At 38.1% G+C, this 24,280-nt stretch overlaps 1 protein-coding gene across 1 annotated transcript in view; it reads left to right on the top strand.

Annotated features, from left to right (window-relative positions):
- The window catches only part of PTPRR (protein tyrosine phosphatase receptor type R), a gene marked incomplete at its 5' end in the record, with an annotated part of 112,669 nt that overhangs the window by 79,369 nt on the left and 9,020 nt on the right, over positions 1 to 24,280 (top strand). The window contains 3 exons of the mRNA XM_022571538.2: positions 12,047 to 12,157; positions 13,470 to 13,627; positions 17,175 to 17,288. Coding sequence (XP_022427246.2) covers positions 12,047 to 12,157; positions 13,470 to 13,627; positions 17,175 to 17,288 — 383 coding nt within the window. The remainder of the gene's footprint in view (positions 1 to 12,046; positions 12,158 to 13,469; positions 13,628 to 17,174; positions 17,289 to 24,280) is intronic.

Below are 24,280 nucleotides of genomic sequence, written 5' to 3'. Positions count from 1 at the left end.
GGTGGCACAGTGGTTGAGAGTCCGCCTGCCGATGCAGGGGACACGGGTTCGCGCCCCGGTCCGGGAAAATCCCACATGCCGCGGAGTGGCTGGGCCCGTGAGCCATGGCCGCTGAGCCTGCGCGTCCGGAGCCTGTGCTCCGCAACAGGAGAGGCCACAACAGTGAGAGGTCCGCGTACCGCAAAATAAAATGAAATAAAATAAAAGTAAAGTTGTGTAATTCCCAAAGGGTGCTTTCCTAGGCACTGCTTACATTTCATGGCATCTTTTTTTTTTCCCTTTAACATCTCATGGCATCTTATTGAGATAATTTCCAGTCTGATTTTAGTGAGCATTTGTGATTATTTGCTTGTCAAAATTACTATACCAGGGCCTCACCAGGACAATCAGAATTTAAGAAAACTGAACTTTCCTTTATACTCCTTTGGTGAGTTATAACCTTTGATTATACTATAACTCTGCTGCTAATCAAGAAAATTCAGGCTCACAAACAGCAATTTAAAGTTTTTTAAAGTTTGTTGTTTTCTTCCATTTTTGCTGCAATAGATAAAGGATCTTTTTCTGAAATTTATCCTGGAAAAAAAGTACATTTTTTGGCCAGTAGATGAAGTTTTATACTACATTAACTATATGCTTACTAAATAAATGCATTTCTATGAATCTTATATGAAAGCCTGAGGTGGCATAATAAAAATAACCGAATATTCTCAGGTGTTTCACCCACGATCAATCTGTCAACATAATAAGCTACTGACAATTCCTGCACAGTTGTTTAATATCTGTGACAATTTACCTTCAAGGTAGGAAAATATTCTTCAAGTTTTAAAGGTGTACTGTCTGTATATATACACCCATACATACATACATAGAACTTATGTAATATGGCAGACTAGATTATCTGAAAAACCAGTCATACTGGGTGAAATATGATACAGCATGCATAGCAGAGCTTGGGAGGAAAAAGGTAAATCGGTCAAAAACTGAATAAAAGGCATAAAACCAGAGAATTACAGGTTACTTGTGTTTTAATGACAATATAAGAACTGGAGACAAAGCCTTGGGCTTGTAGGAACCAGGACTTGGAACTGAGACCTTCCATGAAGTGAACACCTTCAAGGGCTAGGCCTTCAGTGAAAGGGTGAACCACAAAAATAAACCTACCTACCAAAATAGGATTATAAGAGGAAATGAATCCAGCGAAGTCTGGCCTTCTCATGGGATCAATAAAGAGGTACTCTTGAGTATTCAGAATTCAAAACCCCGGAAACACCAAGTGTTAAATGATTAATATACATTAGTGATTCTTTTATTTATATAAATCATTTATAAACTAGTTTATATTCATTTAAGTAATAATATAAAAAGCAATACTGCATTGGTAACGCTCTTGTGGCACTTTACAGAAACAAAGGCAAAAACTTTCTGGATGCATGTATTCTCGGCATACACTACACAGAATTTCAAAAGAAAAAGCCCAGCCAAACATAAGCTCAGAAGTCAAAATTCTGAGACACACATGTAAATAAGCAACATAAGTAAAAAGCAGAAGAGGCCACAAATAGTGGAAGTAGACCCACAAGAAATTGAAATAATAGAAACTATAAATAGAGGCTGTTTTATAATTAAGCACACAAAATATAAAATTAAAAAACTTGACAAAAGAACAAGTTACTATCAAAAAAGACTAGGAAGGGCTTCCCTGGTGGCACAGTGGTTGAGAGTCCGCCTGCTGATGCAGGGGACACGGGTTTGTGCCCCGGTCCGGGAAGATCCCACATGCCGCGGAGTGGCTGGGCCCGTGGGCCATGGTCACTGAGCCTGCGCGTCCGGAGCCTGTGCTCCGCAATGGGAGAGGCCACGGCAGTGAGAGGCCCACGTACCGAAAAAAAAAAAAAAAAAAAACAAAAGACTAGGAAGATTTAAAAACAAACCAAAGAGTCCTAGAAATAAATATTATACAGACATTAAAATGAAAAAAAGAAACATCATGAGATAGTTTTATTAGCAAGCTGGACACAGCTGAATAATAATTACTGGATTAAAAAATAGAACTAAGGAAATTACGTAGAAGATCAAAATGACCAAAAATATGAAAGAGAGTTTCAGACATATAGAGGACAGTATTTAGATGTCCAATATATGTCTAATGGATATTTTAGAAGATGAAAAAGGAGAATATAAAAAAAAGAAGTAATATTTGAGGAAATAATGGCTAAAGATTTTCCAAAACTGGTGAAAGACTTGAGCTCTCAGATTTGAAAAGCACAGTAAATTCTAGGCTGGATAAGTAAAAATAAATCCACAACTAGACACATCTGTGGAACTGAAAAACACTACAGAGACTATTTTAACAACCAGAGTGACTAACAATTGACTTCTCAATAGCCAAAAATCAGTAGAATAATACCCACAGAGGAACGAGAGAAAATCACAGACAACCCAGAACTCACACAGGATTTAGCAATATTTCCTAGATCTGAATAGACTGTACTACTCCTGCCCACTTTGGTTTGAATTACAATTTTCTGAATAGATTGTCACGATGTGTTTTCTCAAAGCACATTCATACCCTTATTAATTCTATTTCTTCTATTAAAAATAAAATCTTATAAAATCAACATAGAAAAAGCACTGTGATGTATGCAATTACATAAATATAAGTATGTAAATGTTTTGAAACAAGTTATATTTTCCACAGAAAACATTACTTTCTTTTTACATATTTATTAAGGATTAATACTTGGCAAAGCATATGTGAAACAATAACAAGGATTAGCGAATAGGTTGTAGTAACTGTGTAAGATAAATTATAATTTTGGTGTCTTGAGCATTTCAATCCTCAAATTTTGTGATATATTTGTTTCCTTAGACAAAAAGTCAGAAATACACCAATAGTGCTTTAACTTGTTCTTGAATCAGGGTTTCATCAGGACAGAAGAAGCCAAGATTGATGGTTAGTGAGAAAGAATTCCCTAGAAGTTGAGGAGGATGTGACATATTTTAAAGAAGTCCAACAAAGATAGTATGAACACTTGGCAAATATGCCAAAGCCCCAACAGACAGTTATATTCTTCCCTTCTGTCCCCAGGACCAAAGTTGTGATTCTAAAAGAACTGCTGTATGAGATAAATATGTATTTCAAAGTGACACTGAGTTGATTTACTGATGATGCTCAGACATCTCCATCCTGAATGTGCAGAGGAATAGAGCCCATCTTGTTCTTTGTTTTTCAAGTGCATCATACTTGGAGTTAACCTGTTGGTACCATTCTCAGAATTCACGTTCTCCATAGGAGAGCCAAGTAGATCTTTTGAAAAGCCAGAATTTTTAAAAAATAATGGCCACATGCAGTGGTTGGGAGTCCGCCTGCCGATGCAGGGGACACGGGTTCGTGCCCCGGTCTGGGAAGATCCCACATGCCGTGGAGCGGCTGGGCCCATGAGCCATGGCTGCTGAGCCTGCGCATCCGGAGCCTGTGCTCCGCAACGGGAGAGGCCACAACAGTGAGAGGCCCGCGTACCGCAAAAAGTAATAATAATAATAATGGCCACATAAAGGGTGATTGAGGTTTTTATTTTTCTCTTTGGCTGCATAATTCAGAAATTGAAGAGGTATTATTTTTTTCTTACCATTTTTAGCCTCTTGCCTTTTTAAATGCCTGGGATATATCTTCTGGAAATATCAAAGTAAATAGATTATGTTACATGTTTTCTATGTGTAATTTGCTACATGTACTTTCCCGTGGCCAGTCATAATTCCAAATATTTCAGTAAAGATTTTGACTTCTGTTATTGTTGATTACCCATTAAATTAAAAGAAAAATTCCTTTCCGTCCAGATTCTCTAAAGATGTAAATACAATACTATGGAGGAAACTTTGATGTTTTACAGATCAAAATGATACTGAGAAGTCTGGCTCAAAAGAAATAGGCAGTAGACTTCACACTGCCAGGAAGATGCTGTTTACCAAAAATGTGCCAACTTTCAATTGTGTTAAGCGTCATTGTTTGGAACAGACAAAAATCATTTCCTCCAAAAATATGTGAAGGTGGAGTTATCTTTAGAAATTCCCAGGCTTTATATTTTCATGAATCTTTCTATTTTCTAATACATAAATAAAGGAATAAGTGAATAGTTGCCAGTTCTTATTCAATAATCCCAGTATTCTCATAGTTACTTTATAAAATGAGAGTAAAAAAATTTTAAAATAGAGCTGAAGAATCAGTTATCTTCTATGGCAAGAAAGGAGAAGAGATTTTTATTGCTGGTAAATTTGATTTCTTCATTTAGATAAATCTCAAGAAGGGAATTCCTTTTGAAAGAAATAAAACATTGGAAACACAGTGTTCAAACTTTCAAGGTGAACTATTGCTTGACTAGAGAAGGCACAGTGGCCAAAATCTGCAAAGCTGGAGTTAGATCAATCTAAGCAGGACAGGAATCATTTGCATATTTCCAAAGTCCTCAGACTAGCTCAGACTTTCTCCTAGGAAAGAAGAGAAGTAGTATGAATGTTGGTCATAGTATACATACTGTGGAAGATATTTTCTACTGACTGCCATTTATTAAATACACGTAGTAAGCACAGTTAATTCTGTGCATTTTCACTCTAACTCTACAAAGCACGATTTACTATCCCTATATTATGGATGAGAAACTTGAGGCTCAGAGCTTAAACCATTTGCCTACAGCCTCAAAGTAAGTGAGTGATAGAGTCCAAATTTTAGTACAGGTTTATTTGATTCCAAAGCTCATGTACTTAATCACTGCCCCAACATAATAAATGGGCCAAATAAGGGTACAAGACATTAGAAGACAAGAGACCCACTGTTGGCTTCAGGGAGCAGTAAGACACTGAATTTATCTTCAGGAAGTGAGGGAATTACTTGGTCATTTGGCCTAATAAAATACTTCTCTCAAGTATTTAACACAGCTGTATTCTTTCTTAATATTTACATTTTTCCTCTGGATTCAGCTCTGTGACTTAAATACTTACAAACCCCATTTTGCCCATTGACCTATTCACACTTTGCAAGCAGTTTGACCTCAGAAAGTGAAATAAATAAATCGTATTTTAAGTATTCTCTGTTTTCATTCCCTTCCTTTCTCTCTCTGGTAAAATTATGGAAAGGATTTATTTTAATTACATTTCTTTGTCCATACAGCTCATATGGTGCCTTACAGTTTTTCAGTAGGGGCTGCAGAGTAAGTAAGTGCACAAGGGAACATAAACCAGGCAAAGCAACAGCACACAGAGGCAGACAAGACACCACATAGCATGCATGAGTTGAGCCGTTTGATGTTGTCTGGGCATAGTAGGGAGTGAAGGGAGATAGGACTGGAATGTTAAATTTTGCTGACGAATATAGAGAATAAAAGAGGGTTCTGTATTCATTGTATATTCTGCTTTTAACATTATATTATGAGTGCTCTCCATGTCATTAGTAACTCATCAAAAACATGATTTTAAATGACTGCTAGAATTTCATTGTGTGCATGCTAAAACGTATGTAACCATTTCCTTATTAAGAGATATTTAAGTCATTTCCAATCTTTTTACCCACATCTTTGATTATTTAATTAATGTATATTTTTAGGTGTGAAATGACCTGGCTAAATGATGTGGACTTTTGAAAAAACGTATTCCCAATGACCTGGCTAAATGCTGTGGACTTTTGAAAAAACATGTTTTCCAGAAATATATCTAACTGTACCACATCTTTAGCATCTGGAATTCTCCAGCTAACCTTGAAGACATTCAGTACATTCCTCTTTATAAAACATCCAATGCTGTATTTGTGCACATTCATTCATTCATTTGACAGATATTTATCAACTGTCAACCATCAAGCACCAGTGTAGGTGCTTGGATTATATCTTTATTGACAAAACAGACAAAGATCCCTCCTTTCATGGAGTTACAATCTAAAAGGGGAGACACAATACACAAGAAACAAAATTTTAAAATATTGTATACAGGTACAAAATGTTAGGTGCTATGGGGGTGGAGAAAACAAACATATGGTAGAGTAAGAGAGATGGAAGACAGTTTGCAATGAGATAAGGAGGTCATTTTAAAATTTATAAATGGCAGCCTATAAGAATTTTATGAATACAAAAGAAGATAAGCAATGACTTCATTGAGTCAAGCCACAGCTACTCTAGATATCTTTACTTAATTAAATACATCCAGAAAAGGTGGGGTTTTTTTTTTGCAATATAAGTATTAATTATATCCCATGTTGACCTTAAGTTTCATGATGAAATCTGATGGGTATTCAGTTGGGAATGACTGGCTATTCAATATATAAGTAACTTATACTTAAAAATAAAGTAGACCTTTTTAAGCTGTACATTTGAAGAGAAAATAAATTTTTCTGATAAAACACTCGTAATTAAATGTTAATTATTCTGTTATATTCTAAATGAATGAAATGAAAATACATCTTCTCAGCTATTTAAAGTTAGCTAAAAAAATTAGAGTTTAAGTTAGATAATCTAGAAAGTTCACCAAATATACATAGAAAGTCTAGAAACTGGGCTGTTTGATCTTCCAAATAACTAATACTTATTGAGCACTAACCATATGCTTAGAAAGCAATCTTTACAATAAACGTATCTGTAAATCCCACTAAAAGAGGACACGGAGACACAGGGAGGTTAAGCAACCTGCCCAAGGGCAAATGGCTGACAACCTGACTCCCAACTCCTCACCACTATATACACCCTCCTCAAATCTTCTCCCTACTTAGAGTGGGAAGGGAGAAAGTTCCAGTCCAAGCAGTGATTGTGGCCAGAGAAAAGTGTGCGGGATTGCTTACAGTCCAGATTAAAATCTCTAACCGTTCTCTCCAGGAAGGAAAGAGGAGATGAACAAGCCATTTTGATTTGGTTTAAAGAAAACAAAAAAGTGTCAGATCTGCTCATTCAAAGTAGTGGACAAGGGGACCTCCCTGGTGGTCCGGGGTAAAGAATCCTCCTTACAATGCAGGGGACGTGGGTTCGATCCCTGGTCAGGGAACTAAGATCTCACATGCCGCGGGGCAACTAAGCTCACGAGCCACAACTACTGAGCTTGCACGCCTCAACTAGAGAGAAGCCCGCGCACCCCAAAGCAGTGTCCGTGCGCCGCAGCGAAAGATCACGCGTACCTCAACGAAGATCCAGCATGCTGCAACTAAGACCCGACACGGCCAAAATAAAGCAAAACAAACAAACAAAAAAAACAAAGTAGTGGACAATTTGAAAGTGTGGATTGGAACTGTGATGGGGGAGTCATGCTCAAGTTAGAGGTCAGTCTTTGAAGTGTGGGGTGGACAAGAGGATTCACATTTTGTACCAAGAATGAAAATAAACGAGCAAAGTCCCATAATCAGAGTGTCTGTACAAACAAGGTCAGGGAGGGTAATTTGCAAGACAGTGGAGACCCACTGACTGGTATTCTGCTGTCCTGGAGGACCAGAATTAGATATTTGGTATCTAGAGAAGCACCCTGACCTAGCACTGCCCAGCAATGCCGAGCAGCCTAAGCTCATTTCCTGAAAGACCAGGGGCTTGACAGTTACGCTACCCAAGCAATTAAGAGTAGCCAGAAATTCAGAGGCTGACAGCCCCTAAGAAAAATTACTCACCTGTCCTTTCAAACATGCTTACATTCCAAATATAACTTGGCACCTTAATTTTTAATCTGCTAGGTTCTATTCAATTGCTGTAGCCTGCTTTACTTCTAACTGTAGTTAGAAGCCTTCTTATTTGACACAGTTAATCCAAAAAAAAAAAAAAATAAGAGTGGAGACTCAAACACACAAAAAAACTCTAATGTTTTACTTTGTCTTAAAACAGGTACATTTGTTCATATTCAAATTTGTTCATTATTTTATTATGGGACTGTCTTTTTTTATTTTTAATATTGGCTCTCGGTCATATAGTTTGTGTAAATCATGCCCTTTATACGTCATTGAAATGTGCCATTTAACTTTCTTTGAAATGTGAGAGAACATAGAAAAATTTGTAAAGCAATATGAATGCAGAATCCTGTCTATATTTCCAAACTTTGCCCTTTTATAATGGTCTCACCTGTACCTGATTTGACCACAGTTTTCTTTACTGATTTACTTTTTTCCCCAGCGAAAACCTAATTAACTTATGCAATTATTTCATAGAACAATTCTTTTTTTCTTTCCACCCTCATGTTTCATTGATTTATGTAAAGTTTCATTAAATTACTGGGCTCTAATAACAAGTACAACTGTCATTAAGAGGTTCGGATATAAATACCACTTGTTGAACATACAGCTCAGCAAATAGTGACAGACTTGCTGGACTTAGTAAGAGAGCGGAAAGAGGGCTTTCAGTGTTCCACGAGCATCAGCATATTTCATAGGGAGGGCATTGGTTATTGCTGTACAAAGAAGTGTCGGTTATTAGTGCAGAAATCAAAAACAGAAACTTGAATGTATAAAGTGATATTTGCTCAGAGGGTCCTAGTCCCAAGAGGATGGTCCCAGAAAACCTTATGAAAACACCTGAGCTTCAGTTTTATCAGCTGTAAAATGATAAAAAATAATAATAATAACAACAATATCTACTCTCTGCTCTACCTAACGCAAATGATCGTGGAAGGGATTCAGTGATATAAGGTTGGTGAAGGTGCTTTTAATATTAAATTGCTGCACCTATGTTACTAATATTTAATTGGAACACTAAGAATTAGAGTAACCAAAACCATAATAATTTTAGAAAATCTGACCCATTCTGTCTTATATGCAAATGTAACCCAAATGCAACTGAGTATCTTCTTTTTGTTTGTTTAGAGCCACTTTCTATGTGATGATAGTCTTTAGCTCATAGAGCAAAATCTCTTTGATTTTAAGTGCATGGAATTTAAAAAGAAAGTAACTTAAAAATAGATTTTTTTTTTCAGGCAACTAAAATACTAGCTAGACCTGTTCCTTCTTTATACACAAATAGTCCTAATGTGGGTGTGAGAGGGATGGTCAAAGAAAAAAAGATTATAAAAATATCAGTTTGCTTTGCATTGCGTTCTACTTTTGCTGTAAACCACTGATTATGAAACATTGGTTGATGTCCAGAATCTTTAGTTAGGGTTCACTAATTACTTGTTTGCACAAGAGACACATGACCTTCTGGAAACCTCTTTGTCCTCCAAATTATGAATTCTTGGAATTAATAGATAATTTTACTGCAAGAATCAGCCCATCTAGCAGAAGAATAGTGATGATTTGGGGTTACATACTGCTAGATAGCGTGCTATTTCAAATTACCTACAATTATTATGGTTTCACAATATTATCTGTAAGAGAGCATTTTCCTTCCTTGCATTTTCCTTTTTTATATCATTGTTAGCACCACAATAAAGAAACCCTAAAAAGCTCTTCACAAAACTAATTTGAACATGAACTTGTGCTCTTAGAAACAACTATGTTTGCCACTCTCCCTCACTTCATATTCAAAAGCACCCACACTTCTCTGGTCTCTTTTTCTACGTTCTCCTAAAAGGGGGAAAAATGTATTCGGTGTGTAGAAATAAGCTATTGTATCTCAGAAAGGAGATGGGATGCTAATTAAGGGTTGTTTGAATGAACAAGTCACATTGCATTGTCTACTGGGAGCCTGCTGCCAATTTCATTTTTGGTAAAGAGTCAAGAAAAACATTCAAGAGGGCCCCGGCAAGCTTGGGAGAGAAGCGAGCAGCGCTTCCATTTATCAAGTAGGTGCACAAGCCTGGATTGTATTGTTAAGAGTCAGGGTGCAGGCTGAGAGCTCCTGCCTCACAGCTTTTCTTACCGGTTTCAAGAGCCACCTTCCCAAAGAGGGGCCTGCTCCTCAGACGTGATCTTGGACAATGGGGCCACGTATGCCAGACTGCTGGGCAAAGAATGCCTCTTTCTTTGTTCAGTACCTTTTTCAAGATTCTTTGTCACTCTTCTTGGATTCATCCAGGAGGCATGGGTTTTAAGACACAAAATAGCTCGGGTCTTGCAGCGAAATAATTGATGCTCCATTGAAAGAAACCAGGCAAATTGGTTAGTATGATTACCTTTAACAAACTGGGGGAATTTGAGACATTTGGCAACTCGTAAATGAGGAGGGAAAGAAATTGCTGTATTTTTAAAAGATTGCTTTTTTAAAAAAATTATTAAAATATAGTTGATTTACAATGCTGTGTTAGTTTCGGGTGTACAGCAAAGTGATTCAGTTATACATATATATATACATATATATATGTATAATTCTTTTTTAGATTTTTTTCCGTTATAGGTTATTACAAGATTTTGAGTATAGTTCCCTGTGCTAAAGATTTCTTTTTTAATGTTAATGTTATATTAGCCAGAGTAAGCCTTTAGCCTGATTGCTTGACAGTCTTGGGTGTGAGGTGGCGTGTAAATAGAGGTGAAAATGATTTACTTTGTTTGGAAAAGGACCAGAACGTAGAGGATGCAAATGTGTTTTTATTGTAGTGGATGAAAAACACTGATTCCACTAGGTGAAGTGACTTCCTTGTGGCTTTATCACATAGAGTACTTGGTACTTAGCATGATAGAGCCCCAGAGGTCTGTTTCTGATACTTTATGTGTCTTTTCCTTTAGTTCTGTAATTCTGTAATGTTTTTGCTGCTACTCTTTTAAATCTATAAGTACTTAATTTTTTTCAAGTTTGGTCACGTGCCTTTGACATAGATGTAAAGAAACAAGTGTACTGAGGACCTCAAAGTCCCTGTTGAAGGCAAGAAGTGAAAGAATTTCTCTATAAATATGCATGTGTGTTTGAAAGAAAATCATGAATTCTATTTAAACAATATTTCTAAAATTAAATTGCTTCCCTGGGCACTGAAAATAAAATGTCAACTTTCACACTTTACATTCTTAGTCATTAAAATATGTGGCAAGAAATTAATAGCTCTTTTGCAGTTGTTTAAAAGGTAAAATAATAAATAATATGAGCTTATATATATGCTTGAGTCTTATTTTGTAGTTTTTTAAATAATGTAGCTTGGATATCATAAAAATAATATAATATTTAATGCATGATCTAATGCATATTTAAGTAATAATCTAATCACTTTAGATCAAAAACCCATTCCATAACTGAGTAGTTGTAAAATAACAATAATAATAATAATAATAACATCATGTTTTTAATGCCTACTGTATGCCTGGCTTTGTCTTAAGTGCTTTCCATGTATTAAATCTTGAGGAAACTGAGTCCAGAGAGATTAAGTATCCTGTTTATGGATTCACAGATAAATGGTAGCACCAAAATTTGGCTCCAGGCTCTCTGACTCCAAAGCTTGCACTTTAACCACCACATTATATTTTCTTGCTCACCATATAATTATTATTACTGCTATTAAACCCTTCAAAGAGGATCCATCATAAAAATTTTTTAAATAATTTTGCTATACATTTATTTCAATGGATCCCATAGGCGAAAGGGTCATTGGTCCTAGAAAATATAATACCTTAGGTGTATTAATGGTCATTACATCTGCTTTACATACAAGGGAAACTGGATTCTGTGGCACCTAACACATTACAGATACTCTAATTAGAGACTTTTTTTGATGAAGCAGGAAATGTGACTTGCCTCAATCACTGTGGGAAAACATTCGTTTTAATCCTAGTCATCACAGGATAAACTCTAATATTTGGATCTTAGCTTCCTAATTCTTAATTCAGTTCTTAATTAGTCCTTAATTTCTCTATGGGGATTTGGAAAATTTTGCCTTAATTATTTTTTGGTGTGGGATTAATAGTGTTGGGCAGACATATGTAAAAATTGATATTTTATTTAAAAAGCATTGAGATATAATTTATACTACACTATACATACTATAAAGCTTACCCATTTAAAATGTACGGTTCAGTGGTTTTAGCTCATTTACAGAACTGTAAAAATTGATACTTGATTTTTTTATATTAACTAAATAGAAAATTTTCAGATGCTTGAATAAAAAATACTCCAAGGCCAATGAAAACCATTAATATTTGCTTCTTTAATATTTGTTCTTCTTTCCCCTCCTCCAGAAATGTGTGCTTTACTGGCCAGAAAAGAGAGGAATATATGGGAAAGTCGAGGTTCTGGTTATCAATGTAAATGAATGTGATAACTACACCGTTCGAAACCTTGTCTTAAAGGTAAAACTGTGGAGCTGTAGCTATCTACAAAGTAGGCGATGTTGGAGGATTACATTTCTACTTTGAAATTATTTATCCTAATAAGTACTGCAGATTCAATTTAAATAAATTAAATAATGTCACGATCAAGGAGAAATTATAATCACTCCCTTAAGGATTTCTTTGTTATCGGCTACTATTAGTATGTGGAATTATTAAATTAGTATAAGCAGCAATTAAGGAAATTCACTAAGTGGGAGACTCAGGTCTTCTACTCTGCATAAATATGACGTCTCTGATTTAACCTTTTGAATGCCTTTAACTAAAGGCTTGTGCTAGAGACTGTACCATGATTTCTTTTTTTAATGTCCCTTTGGTCTAAGCAGATTTAAGTAAGGCCTGGAAACTGTGAAAGGGAAAATCTGCGCTTGTGGGAGGCAAGAAAAGCCTGAAGTGTTGATGAGATCTCCCAAAAGCTGGAGTCACAGTCATTTATGGGGACTTTCCCGGACCACATTATGTCATAGAAAAGTTATTTAAGTTTGGGGCAGCAGATGCTGAGGACTGTTGCCATGGTATTGTTTTTACTTCTGGAGAGCAATCAGCCCAAAGATTCCAGTTCTATCTAGAGCCTCATTACCGGGACAGAATCACCGCAGAGAGGAAGAGGGTAGATGCAGAGCCGCGAGGCACTTACTGAGACCTGTTCAACACGGTGTTCTCAAGTGCCTCGTCCACACCAGGCCCCCCACTGGGTTTTGACGTGATGTGCGTGGACCCTCACTCAAAGCATTTCTAATCTAGTGACCCCCTTGTCGCTCCTTTACTACAGGAATTCCTCACTGCTGTGAAAAACTGGAATTTGGGATGAGTGTAGAATTATTAGAGAGACTGACTATAAAATTAAGCGTTCTTATACTGGTCAATGTGTTTATAATAACGTCTCAGGAATGTTCAAAGAGCAGGAAACGCACTATATCCTGATTCTTTCTTGGCTATATCTTCATCTAACATCCATTGTGTTTATTATAACAAATTACAAACATATATTTAGCATATGTATGTTTTCTATATTAAATATATCTTAAACATATGTACTAAATACATATTTATCATTTAACAGAGCAAGGCTGTCAAACTTTGGCATCAGCATAGTTACAGTAAAGTTTTCTCAGGGTGAAAGAGTATTCTTCAAAAATCTCCTAGATTTTTTTTCCGCCTAGAAATAAGTTGCCAGCAAGATGGGAGTGATAGAAGGCATTCAGTATTGTGGTTTGGGTGACTTTTAGTTCCACAGGACAATGAAGCATCTGGTGGCTGTTGCTATTTTCAGCAAGGAAGTCACACGCAACACGTGAAGCATTACTGGTACACCTCATGGCCCGACCACAAGACTCCAGCCAGTGCCCAGCCCCTTCTACAGCTCATGCTGGATGTGGAAGAAGACAGACTTGCCTCCGTGGGCCGAGGGCCTGTGGTTGTCCACTGCAGGTAAGGGATGAGCTGTCCTTTCTGCGTAAGCAGCTGTCCTTCGTAAAGTCATAGAGCAGGTGGAAGTTGGGTTTTACTTCCTGGTTCTGACTTGGCTGATAAATTAAATATGTATTAAAAATGATTAACTTCCTCATACTTGTGGCTTGACCGAGACGATACTTAACAGAAATGAAGTGACATCATTAGCATATTTTCAGCAGTCACACAGTGGAGAAAATATCACTTCTAATTAATAGCTCAGGGAACAGGGGAACTTATTCACTCAGTCCTCTACCTTGAAACGTAGATGGACTCAATTAGTCTCATCAGTCTCACGTATGCTAGGAATGACATATGGTTTTTTAAATTATCAACAGCCTTTTGTTGTTTCAAGATGGCCCCTGGACTTTACTAGGATTGTATCTTGATAACATTTATTATTATGTCAAATTTGGTGAAAACCAATCAACTATTCTAAAAGTTACCTCATGAAAAACAGATGGAAATAAATTTATGAAATGGGAAGTGGGCAAGTGGTAATTTGCCAAAAGGAGAACAAAGTGCTGTTACCAGAACATGCGGTACTGGAGGCTGGGCCGACACAGTGACAGATGTCCGCAGTGGTTCCCTTCCCTAACGTCTAGCTTAAAGGTCTTCTCCTTTAAATTATACCTCTTCCCCCTGTTTTCCCGTTAGTGTGCCCAAACTAAAGCATGTATTTTAAGGTTATTTATATAACTGGCCATTTATTCTCCATACTTTCTCCAAATAATTGGTGTTACTTTATTGACTCTCCTAAGTCTTGTAAGATAGTTTTTGATATTGTTAAGAAATAAAATATATTATTTTAGATTATAATTTTAGCCTTCTTTTGAACCTTTGTGGTTTAATTAAGGGTAAAATTTACTATATGTCTCTTTATCCAAAGTGTCATTATCTAGTTTCTAACATTAGGCCTCATCCTAAACTTAGCTTGGGGCTGAAGAAAAATACCTAACTGGCCATACTTTAGGGCTGGAAGTGTCCCCCACCCAAAATCATAAAACAGTCAGGATATCTAAAATGAACTTACCATTTCCCCTGTGAAACCAGCTCCCCTTCTGATTGCTATTTCTAAGAATGAGACCATCTTTTTTCCAGGCACTCAACATCAAATGTTGACAGTTATCTTTGGCCCTTCTCTCAATTCCAGCCTCCATATCTAATCAGTCACCAGATTGGCTTTCCCTTCAAAGCTTCTCCCATAATCATCACTTCCTGCCCAACCACCCAAGTTCAGGCCCTTATGACCTCACCCATGTATTTTAGAAGAAGTCGGCTAATTGCACATACACACCCCACTTCCCCATGCCCCACCCCTACTACAGCCTATTCTGTGCACTCCTCTTGGATGAGGTGCCTAAAACCCTCTTTCATCACATGGAGTCTATGCTCAGCACTTCTCAAAGGCTTCCCATTCCCTAGAGCAAAAGTTCTCAACCTCGGATCTGTGGATTAGCTATGAGGGCCCGTGAACTTGAAATGACTTGAACAGATTTGAATACATGAAGTTAGGTGAATTTTCTGGGAGTGAAAACTCATTGCTTTCAACAAATTCTAAAAAAAAAAAAAAAGGAATAAAAAAGACTACCATTCTTTTACCGGATGATGTCCAAACCTTTTAGCTTTCCATTTAAGATCCTTTATAGGCCCCACTGTACCTTCCCAGTCTTATTTCCCACTGTTCCTCTAATGTAGCCTTCTCTTTAAGCCAGACTAGCCAACTCATTGTCATTCTATTCTACAGCAATTCTTTCCTTTTACCATTCTCATCCATGGAACATTCTCTCTCCTTCATGATAACCAAAATGCCTGCCATTCACAGGGTATAGTTCAAGTCCTGTCTCTTTATTGAGACAAACTCTCCATAGACACTTCAACTAAAAGGGACTCACTCCTCATCTGAATTCCTCTGCACCCACATTCAACAGGAAGTAAGTGCCATGTAGGAGAAATAGTGCTATTTGAGTGCCAAGAGGGGAATTATTCATTCAAACCATGAGGATTGAAAAAGCCTCTAAAAGTTGGAATAATGTTGAACAGGATCTTGAAAAGAGGTCCAATGTTTGTGGTTTTAAAAGGTGGGAGGGAGGGCATTTCCGATTGGAGAAATATCCATTAACACAAAAAGAAAAATTAGAAAATAGGAGTTTTTTGCAATGATTCAAATGAAAACAATGACGCAAAGGGTACAAAGTTGACAGCAAAAAGCTTGAAAGTTCGTCACAGTCATATTATGTAAGGGCCTGAATACCATGGAAGGGTGCTTAGACATTGTGCTGTGACCATTGGGAGCCATCTACAGTTTTTGAGTAGCGAGTAATATGATCCGGTCCCTGTTTTAGAAAGATGAACCTAGCAGCTGTGTATATCATGAATTAGCCCAGGAAGAGTCTTGAGCCTTGGAAACCATAATGAGATCATTGCTAATCATAAAGTAAGATTTCAAAAACGTGAGCACAGTTTATAGAAAGGAAAGTATGGATCACAACAGCTCCGCAGAGGTGGAAAATATAAGAATTGGTAACAGATTGGATGTGGGAGTTGAGATGTTGAAAATAGCTCCAAGATTTCTAGGCTGGAAAACTTGTGGCTGCCTGGTAATGCCATTGAGGAAAAAGATAATTAATTCTGTTTTAGATACACTGAATTTAGATACATTGAAATGCAGCAAGTGTAAAAAAGCAACAGCAAGAGTGCCAGCTAGGAGGTGGAATGCCAATCTAGAGTTTAGGAGAAACTTGGGGAATTTAAGTGGAGATCTGAGAGAAATTTACATTTGTGGTTGAAATTGCTGAGAGAGAGAGCGAGAGAGAAAGCTTGTTTGTTAAGTTGATGACTTACCGTCTGAAGGAGATTCATGAGTAAACCTTCCATGACAGGTAGTATGTCTGTTTAACTGTTACCTTGATTAAAAAAAAAAAAAAAAAAAACTTGGAAATATGTGCTTCTAGCCACATCCTCTCTCCTTAACTGAATTGAATCTTCAGTTATTCACTAGCATCTTCCACATCAGTATATCCAAGACCAAAGTCCCCACTCTTTCCCTCAAATCAACCCTCATTCCAGAATTCCCACTTCCTCTCGACAAACGCTGCCATTCTTCCAGTTCTCCAGGCGAGTCACCTTGGACTTTTTGCTTTTCTCACCGTTCAGCTCCACTCCTCCACACTCACATTTATGATGTGTATAAGTCTTTCCCCTCCTTGCTACTGCCCATACCTTACCTAATTTCAGGCCTTAATTCTTCTTTGTAGAACAACTAGTACCTTTTTCACTATTCTCTCCCCCACTACTACCTCCCTCCACTCCATTCATCCTACTGCTTAGACCTAAAGGGAAGAATTGCTGTTAAAGCACTCAGCACAGGGCCGGATTTGTACACTCAGTACATGAGAGCTGTTGCTGCTGTAATTACTACTATTAATCGCAATTGTTTCCAATTTTAAAAGTACCTTTTTAAAAGAATATATTTTACCTTTGCTATTTTTCCTGCACTTTTTAATGCGTTACCTTTTCTTCTCAGTGCAGGGATAGGCAGGACGGGGTGTTTTATTGCTACATCCATCGGCTGTCGACAGTTGAGAGAAGAAGGAGTTGTGGACGCGCTGAGCATCGTCTGCCAGCTGCGTGTGGACAGGTGAGTGTCAGGGGCAGAGGGTGAGAGACACTTCAGAGCAGCGTCATCATCACAACCTAATCCGATCAGCCTGACTTTGTCAACACCACAGGCTCTGAAGTCCTAACTCTCTGTGGAGATTTGTGTAAAATGCTTAGGAATGTACATTACATTAAAAAGCCATCAAAGAAACTGTTATTTGCAACACTGACCCTCAGGAGTCCAAAGCCAAGAGCTTATGCTTAACCCTTCCTTGTCTTTGATGCAGGTTGTTTATGGTGGTAGCTGTTCCTTCTTAATCTCACACCTCTGTTCCTCCATAGGGACTTTGCATTTTCATGTGACTTAAGTGAATCATTCACTTTAGGATCTTGATCCTTAAAAATGAGGCATATGTCATAATACCAAGAATCGTCTTTTTTTCCACTGTTCCTTTTTTAATTGCACAAAATGCAGATAACAAAATTTACCATCTTAACCATTTTTAAGAGTACAGTTCAGAGTGTTAAGTACATTCACATTGTCCTGCAACCTAATCCAGAACTCTTTTCATCTTGAAAAGCTCTGTACCCATTAAACAACAAGTACCCATTTCTTGTCAACCACCATTCACCTTCTCACTCTATGAGTTTGGCTACTCTCGGTGCCTCATGTAAGTGGAATCATGCAGTATTTGTCCTTTTGTTACTGGCTTCTTTCACTTAGCGTAATATCTTCAAGATTCATCCATACTGTAGCACGTGTCAGAATTTCCTTCCTTTTTAAGGCTAAATAATATTCCATTGTACGTATATACCGTATTTGGTTTATCCATTCATGTGTCAATGGACACTTGGGTTGCTGCCACCTTTTGGCTGCTGTGAACATGGATGTACAAATAGCTATTTGAGATTCTTTGGAGTATATACCCAGAAATGGGATGGCTGCACCATATGGTAATATTTTAAACTTTTCAAGGAATACCATATTGGTTTCCACAGCAGCTGCACCATTTACAGTGCCACCAACAGTGTACAGGGGTTCCAACTTCTGTTTGTTTAGTCTTGTTTTTTGTAGTGGCCATCCTAATGGGTGTGGGTTGGAAGAGTCATGTTTATGTATAGATGGTTTGATCACCTTTGTGATGATGTCTGTTTATGCACTGAAAACAGGACAAACAAGTAATTTCTTTTCTTCCTTGCTCCACAACTAAGCCTGGGGAAATGAACAGTTGAGTCAGTGACCGAGAACGTGCACAGGTGCTCATTGAGAGCAGGCACAGAGAGGAAGATGCTGTACGGGCACATGAGCAGTGGACCTCCCTGCTCTGCAGTTTGCTGTGCTATCATGGATGAAGAGCTGTTCTGAGAGCTGAGCTATGGTTTCTCTTCTTTCATTCGCACAGCGAATATTTATGAATCATCTCCTAAACGCAAGGCATTTTTCTGGATGCTGCATGTACTTAAAGGAGATGAGTGTGGCTCTGCTCTCCTAGAGTTTAGATGCTAACAGAGAGAAGAGAAGAGATAATAAACAGCACAGAAATAAACAGGACAATTTCAGACAGAGATAAATGCTCTGAGGTAATAAAACAAGAGTCACAGGATCTGAGCCTCCTGGAATTTAGTCCTGTGACCTAGAGTTTCCTAAAAGTAAAACTACAAAAGTCACATTTTTAAGTCATGCAATAAATATTTGTTGAGCCCCTACTATGTACTAGGTCCTAGAATTTCAATAGAGACAAAAGAATTGTTCGGAAAATTCAACGAGAAAATATATATAAAGCACTCAGAACAGAGTCTGGCACACAGGAAGCCTTTCAATAAATGTTCACTTCGTTACTATCATCTTCATTATTATTAAGATCATCAGTGAAGTTTCTCCAGTCTCTAAAAACTAAACATTCAAATCTCCTTTCCAGATGAGGTTTTCCCTCCCTATCACTATCGTTCTTTGTTTCCTTTTAAATAGTAATTTCTAAGTCTTTGTCAGTGTATCTTCCCTCTATTTTTCTCTTAACTTTGGCTTATTAGAAGCTGTTTACCTTGATGATTAAGATTATGGACTCTGGAAATCTATTACCTGGCTTTGCATCCTGGCTCCCACCATCTCCTGGTTGTGTGGCCTTGGGCAAATTATAAGACTTCTCCATGCCTTGATTTTCTCATCTGGAAAATGGAAGTAATAATAGTATCTACTTCTTATGTTGTTATAAGGATTAAGAGATAATCTGTAAAGTGACTGGCACTTAAGCATGCAACCAAGGTTAGCCACAGTTATTATCAATAAATATAGCAAGAACCTGAACATGTATCTATAAATTGGAACTAATAATATATACGCCACAGGGTTGCAGTAACATTAAGAGGAGATTATACCTGTGGAGTACTGAGCAGAACATTTAGTCTAGGTTTCTTACCCTCTCTCTACCCCCCTCCTCACTTCTGCCTTTCCATACCCCTCATGTAACTACTCCCAAAAATGTCTACTTTTTGTGCATAAGAAGATCAGCTTCAGTTCTCTCTCCTCCTCCTCTTATAATTGCTGTCTTGGTTTCCTGAAACCCCCTTGCCTTCCATCCACTACTGCCCACCCCAACTGGAACAGGATTCATTTGCTTCACTTCAGACTCCGCGACCTACCTTCACCAAGAAGAGGGGACCTATGTCAGAGAGTGAGGGACAGTACCCAGTCAGTGTGGAGTTGCTCCTGCGGTGACCTTGATCTCTTCTGCTTTGTGCTTCTGTAAACAAGTCTCCTGCATGGGACCCACATATCCCCCAGGGACTCCAGTTCATGTCCGTGCACCTACTTTCCTATTAGCTAGAGCCAGAGCTCCATGAATGCCAAATACATAGATCTAAACGGACTCCAAGTTGATGTCCAACACCTGTTCTGACCCTATTTGGAACAACACCCTGAAAAAAAGGGGGGGCTTGGTTTGCTCGTTGTTTGGGCTCTTGTTACTCTTAGATCTTGTCTATTCGCCCTCCCATCTCCCTCCTCCCCCACCGGCTTCTATAGCCTGACCTCCACCTTGGTTTCCACTTCCCTGTCACATTACTCTGTCAAGTCTACCAAATTGTTCTCTAGCTTTGAAGAGAATCACAAATACATTTTAAAAACCATATCACAATGCCTCCTCTATCGGCTCCTTCCTTCCTAAAGCAAATGGGCAGAAATTTTTAGCCTTGGCCTTTCATCACCACCAAGGTCTCCCACAAGGCTTGTCTTTTTACTCCTGATAGGATTTTCAAAACATATTCAACTTCTCTGCTGATCTAAAGCCTATGGATTCCCTACCCCCTGGATCTGAATTACTGCCAATATGTGTCTTGATATCATTCTAACTGATTTATTCATCAAGATCCCTTCTACATAAATTCTGAGCCGCTGCTTCTGTTGTTTATGAAGCAGATCGTCTCCTTGAAACTTTCCTTGAAAAGTCTTTCCTTTGCCTTCCTTCCTTCACAGGATTAACAGATTTTCTTTTTCTTGTCTCTTCCTTCTGTTGTGCACTTCCTTAATTATTATAAAAAGCAAAACAGAAAACTCCCTCCTTTCTTTGTCTCCATCCAACTTCTTTCCATCCTTCTTGCATCTTGCTTCATTTTTTCATTCTTTTCTTGTCATACTTCACTTTCAGAATTCCAGTTTGTAGGTGACTGCTGCTGTCGACCATGGCTTTAACTCATATTGGTAAAGGGAAAAGTGGCCTCAGAAAATCCAAATGCCTGTCCTTCTGCTCTTGCAGCTTATCGTTATTCATCAGCTCTTCAAACCTTGCACCCAATCCTGGTCTCTGTGGCGGTCCTTGCCTTCAGTTTTGTCTTCGAAACATTCCAAAATGCACTGTTGACAGCAGTGGTTTATTTAATGATGGTCACTGCACCATGGTCTTCAGAGCACATGCCTCATTTAACTCCCAAAATGAACCCAAGAGTCAGAAAAGAGATATTCCTTGGCCTCACTTTTTTAAAATAAGGAAACAAAGAATTCAAGATAGCAAGTAACTTGCCCAATGTCACCTAGCTAAGAAAACTGGTGAAATAGACCTCTTTGGCATCTGGGACTTCTGATTTCTAACTCAAAAGGTATGACTGTTTTTGATGAAAGTAAACAATCTTTTGGAATATGTTTATTGAAGAATTGCTAGACAAAAACTTAGCTCTTTGATCATTCTTTGCCGATAAAAAAATGCAATGACACTATAATTTTTAAAACAATGGTTAATATGAAGGAGAGCTGTTTCATGAATAAAGTGATATTGTCAGCAGTTGCCTGAAAAATATAATTTGAGGAACATGGAGAATTTGCCTCATCCCAAAATATCTGTCTATGGAGGGTGCCTAAAATATCTGTGTGTAGTGAATGTTTAAAAGACTACTATTAGAGAGCCAGCCTTTGGTTTAAAGAGTCATTCCTTTTTCAAGTTTCTTGAACGTACAGTTGAGAGGTGAGAGTGATACCTTATGTCTTCCTGGCTATTAACACTTTAAACAGGGTGATCTATCCTTTTCCAGTTAGGGTATGTTAGCTAGAGGGTATGTTAGCTAGAGAGTGTGTAACTCCACACATCGGGAAGACATTCAGAACTGAGGTCTTGATGAAGAGGAATTGAAGAGAGGGCTCCAGAAGAGGCCCTGCCATTGAGACTGATAGACAGCTCTGGGCACTGGGGAGGTGAGGGCAGAAGAGCTGCAAAACCGCTACCTGATTTGCAGGGCCCAGTGCAAAATGAAAATGTGGAGCCCCATTTTAAAAAATGATTAACTCTTTCAAGGTGGCAACAGCAAAGCATGAAGCCAATACGGGGTCCTTCTCAGCACAGGGAGATGGGGCTGGTGTGACTGAGCATGTCGAGTCCATGCAGTCGACCCTGTTGGGGGATGTTTTAGGATGGATGTTTGTAGATGGGTGTGAATTCTGTGTCCTGTGGAACAGTCACCCACGATCTCTGCTCAGAGCAGTCCTCCTGGATCATGCATACGGTCATTCATTCAACAAACATTTACTAAACATCTACTGCTGAACGTGCATCAGGCGCCTGGGTAGAGCAAATTGGATTCCTTGACAGACTTTTCCAGACTGTGTTTCTCAGGGCACATTTTAACGATTAATTACACTATGAGAACCCGCCAAGTGTCAGACTCTCTTAGCCTGTACTCAGGCAAAAAATAATAATAATAAAATAAAATTTAAAAGCTTCTCAATTAATTTTGAGAAAAAGCTATATGCTATATTTCTTAGAACCCCTCTCCACTTGGATATTCACAAAAAGTATTAAAGCATTAAAGGATCTGAAGTGTCCCCCAGCATGGAAATCTATTACACTTCCTTGAAGGACTCTTTCACATTTATTTGACCACACAAAACTTTCCTCAGACACTATCTAAAAGGGAGGGAAAGAAGTTGTAAAATAATAAATATAAGCTATTCTTTCAAGAAGTTTGGTGGCGAAGAGAAGACTAGAGATGGCATAGGAATTTGAGCCTGGGTGGAGACCATTAAAAAGGGGAAAGGAAAGGGTGGGACTGATTGGAAGCATCCAGCTGAGCATAATAAGGGCTACAAAAGACAGAGCCAATATATCAGAGGGCTAATATTTTGTACTCTGCAGGGTCCAAGCTCCATAGAATTTTTCCTATCCTCCCATACCCTCCTTAGCAATGGCCTCTGCCCACTAGTGATCCAAGGCTGCACATTACATCTTTTTTATAGTTTACCCCCCACCACTTTTATCTGCCTCCTCTGAGAAGTCCAGAGCCTGGCTCACAGCAAAGAAAAAGAAAGTGGTTTTGGTACTGGAAATGGCTTCCATGATTGATCAATCAACAGTTTGAGCATTGAGTAGGATCAAAGACCTTATCAAAAAAAAAAAAAGAGAGAGAGAAAGAAAGAAAAAATTACAATGCTTGATCATTGTTATTCAACATAACAGAAACCGGCAATTTGTACTCAGATCACAAGTCTGCATTTTAGCAATAAATTCAGATGGTCTGGTTTAGAGATGAGTGTGTTATGCTGAATGGATGTTTCCAGTGTAACAACAATGACAGAACCATTTAGTGGATTCCTCACTCCCTGGCAAGACATTATTTTTATTGGCTTTCAGGCAACTTCTATTAATAGATACTACAGTTCTCACTGCAGATTCATGAGTCTGATTCTCCTATTAATAATACTTTTGAGCATATTTTGAACTAAAATGGGATTTCTTTTTTCCAAATAGGAGTTCAGATTCAGTGCAGGGCACCCACAGGTGTTTTATTTAGAAGTGTGTTCATGGATCATTCCTTCATTGCCATGATATTCATTTTTAATTAAAAGATGAAGGTAGTAGCAGGCAATTGGGACAGAGCACTGGCTGGTGGGAGTGGGAAGCAGGCAGCCACTAGAGAAAGAGATGCCAGAGATTCCTGGACCAGATGTCAAGGATGTTGGTGCTAATCCTGGCTCTGACCCTAATTTCCAGTGTGACCACTTGTCACTCTAAGCCTCTGTGTCTACATATGGAGAAAGAGAAGTGGTGCATATCAGAAGCCTCCAACCTCATCTGGTCTGAGGACCCCTTTTCAAGAGTAAAATATTTCATGGACCCCAGCCTGATGGTTATACTTTGAATCCCATAATGCTTATAAATGAATCCTGTTTTATTATTTAGCCCTTCCATGGCTTGCTTAAATCTTCTCATCTTAAATATCACTAAATTATTGTGACGATACCACCTAATTAAGAATTCCAGTTGCTATTAAAGCTAAACCAACACTTTCATCATATTTAGAGCCTGCTACAAGAGATTCATTTAGGCTTGTGTATACTGTTTTCATGGTGTGAGATAGTGATGAAGGTCATTTACACATTGAGTCTGAGAGATGCACTTGTCCCTTTAAAAGTAATAATAATAATCCATAATAATAAAATGGCCCAGGATACTCAGAGACTGCCTCACATGCATATGGAGAATGACTAAGGAGCAAGGTAGGGACACCAGAAGACGTCTAGGCAGGGAGGCAAAGAACGTGTTCCATTGT

The sequence above is a fragment of the Delphinapterus leucas genome, chromosome 11 (assembly GCF_059928025.1).
Source record: "Delphinapterus leucas isolate spDelLeu-1000000601 "Yukka" chromosome 11, BTC_Dleu_Yukka2, whole genome shotgun sequence".
NCBI lineage: Eukaryota > Metazoa > Chordata > Mammalia > Artiodactyla > Monodontidae > Delphinapterus > Delphinapterus leucas.
This window is presented reverse-complemented; position numbering and strand designations above follow the sequence as displayed.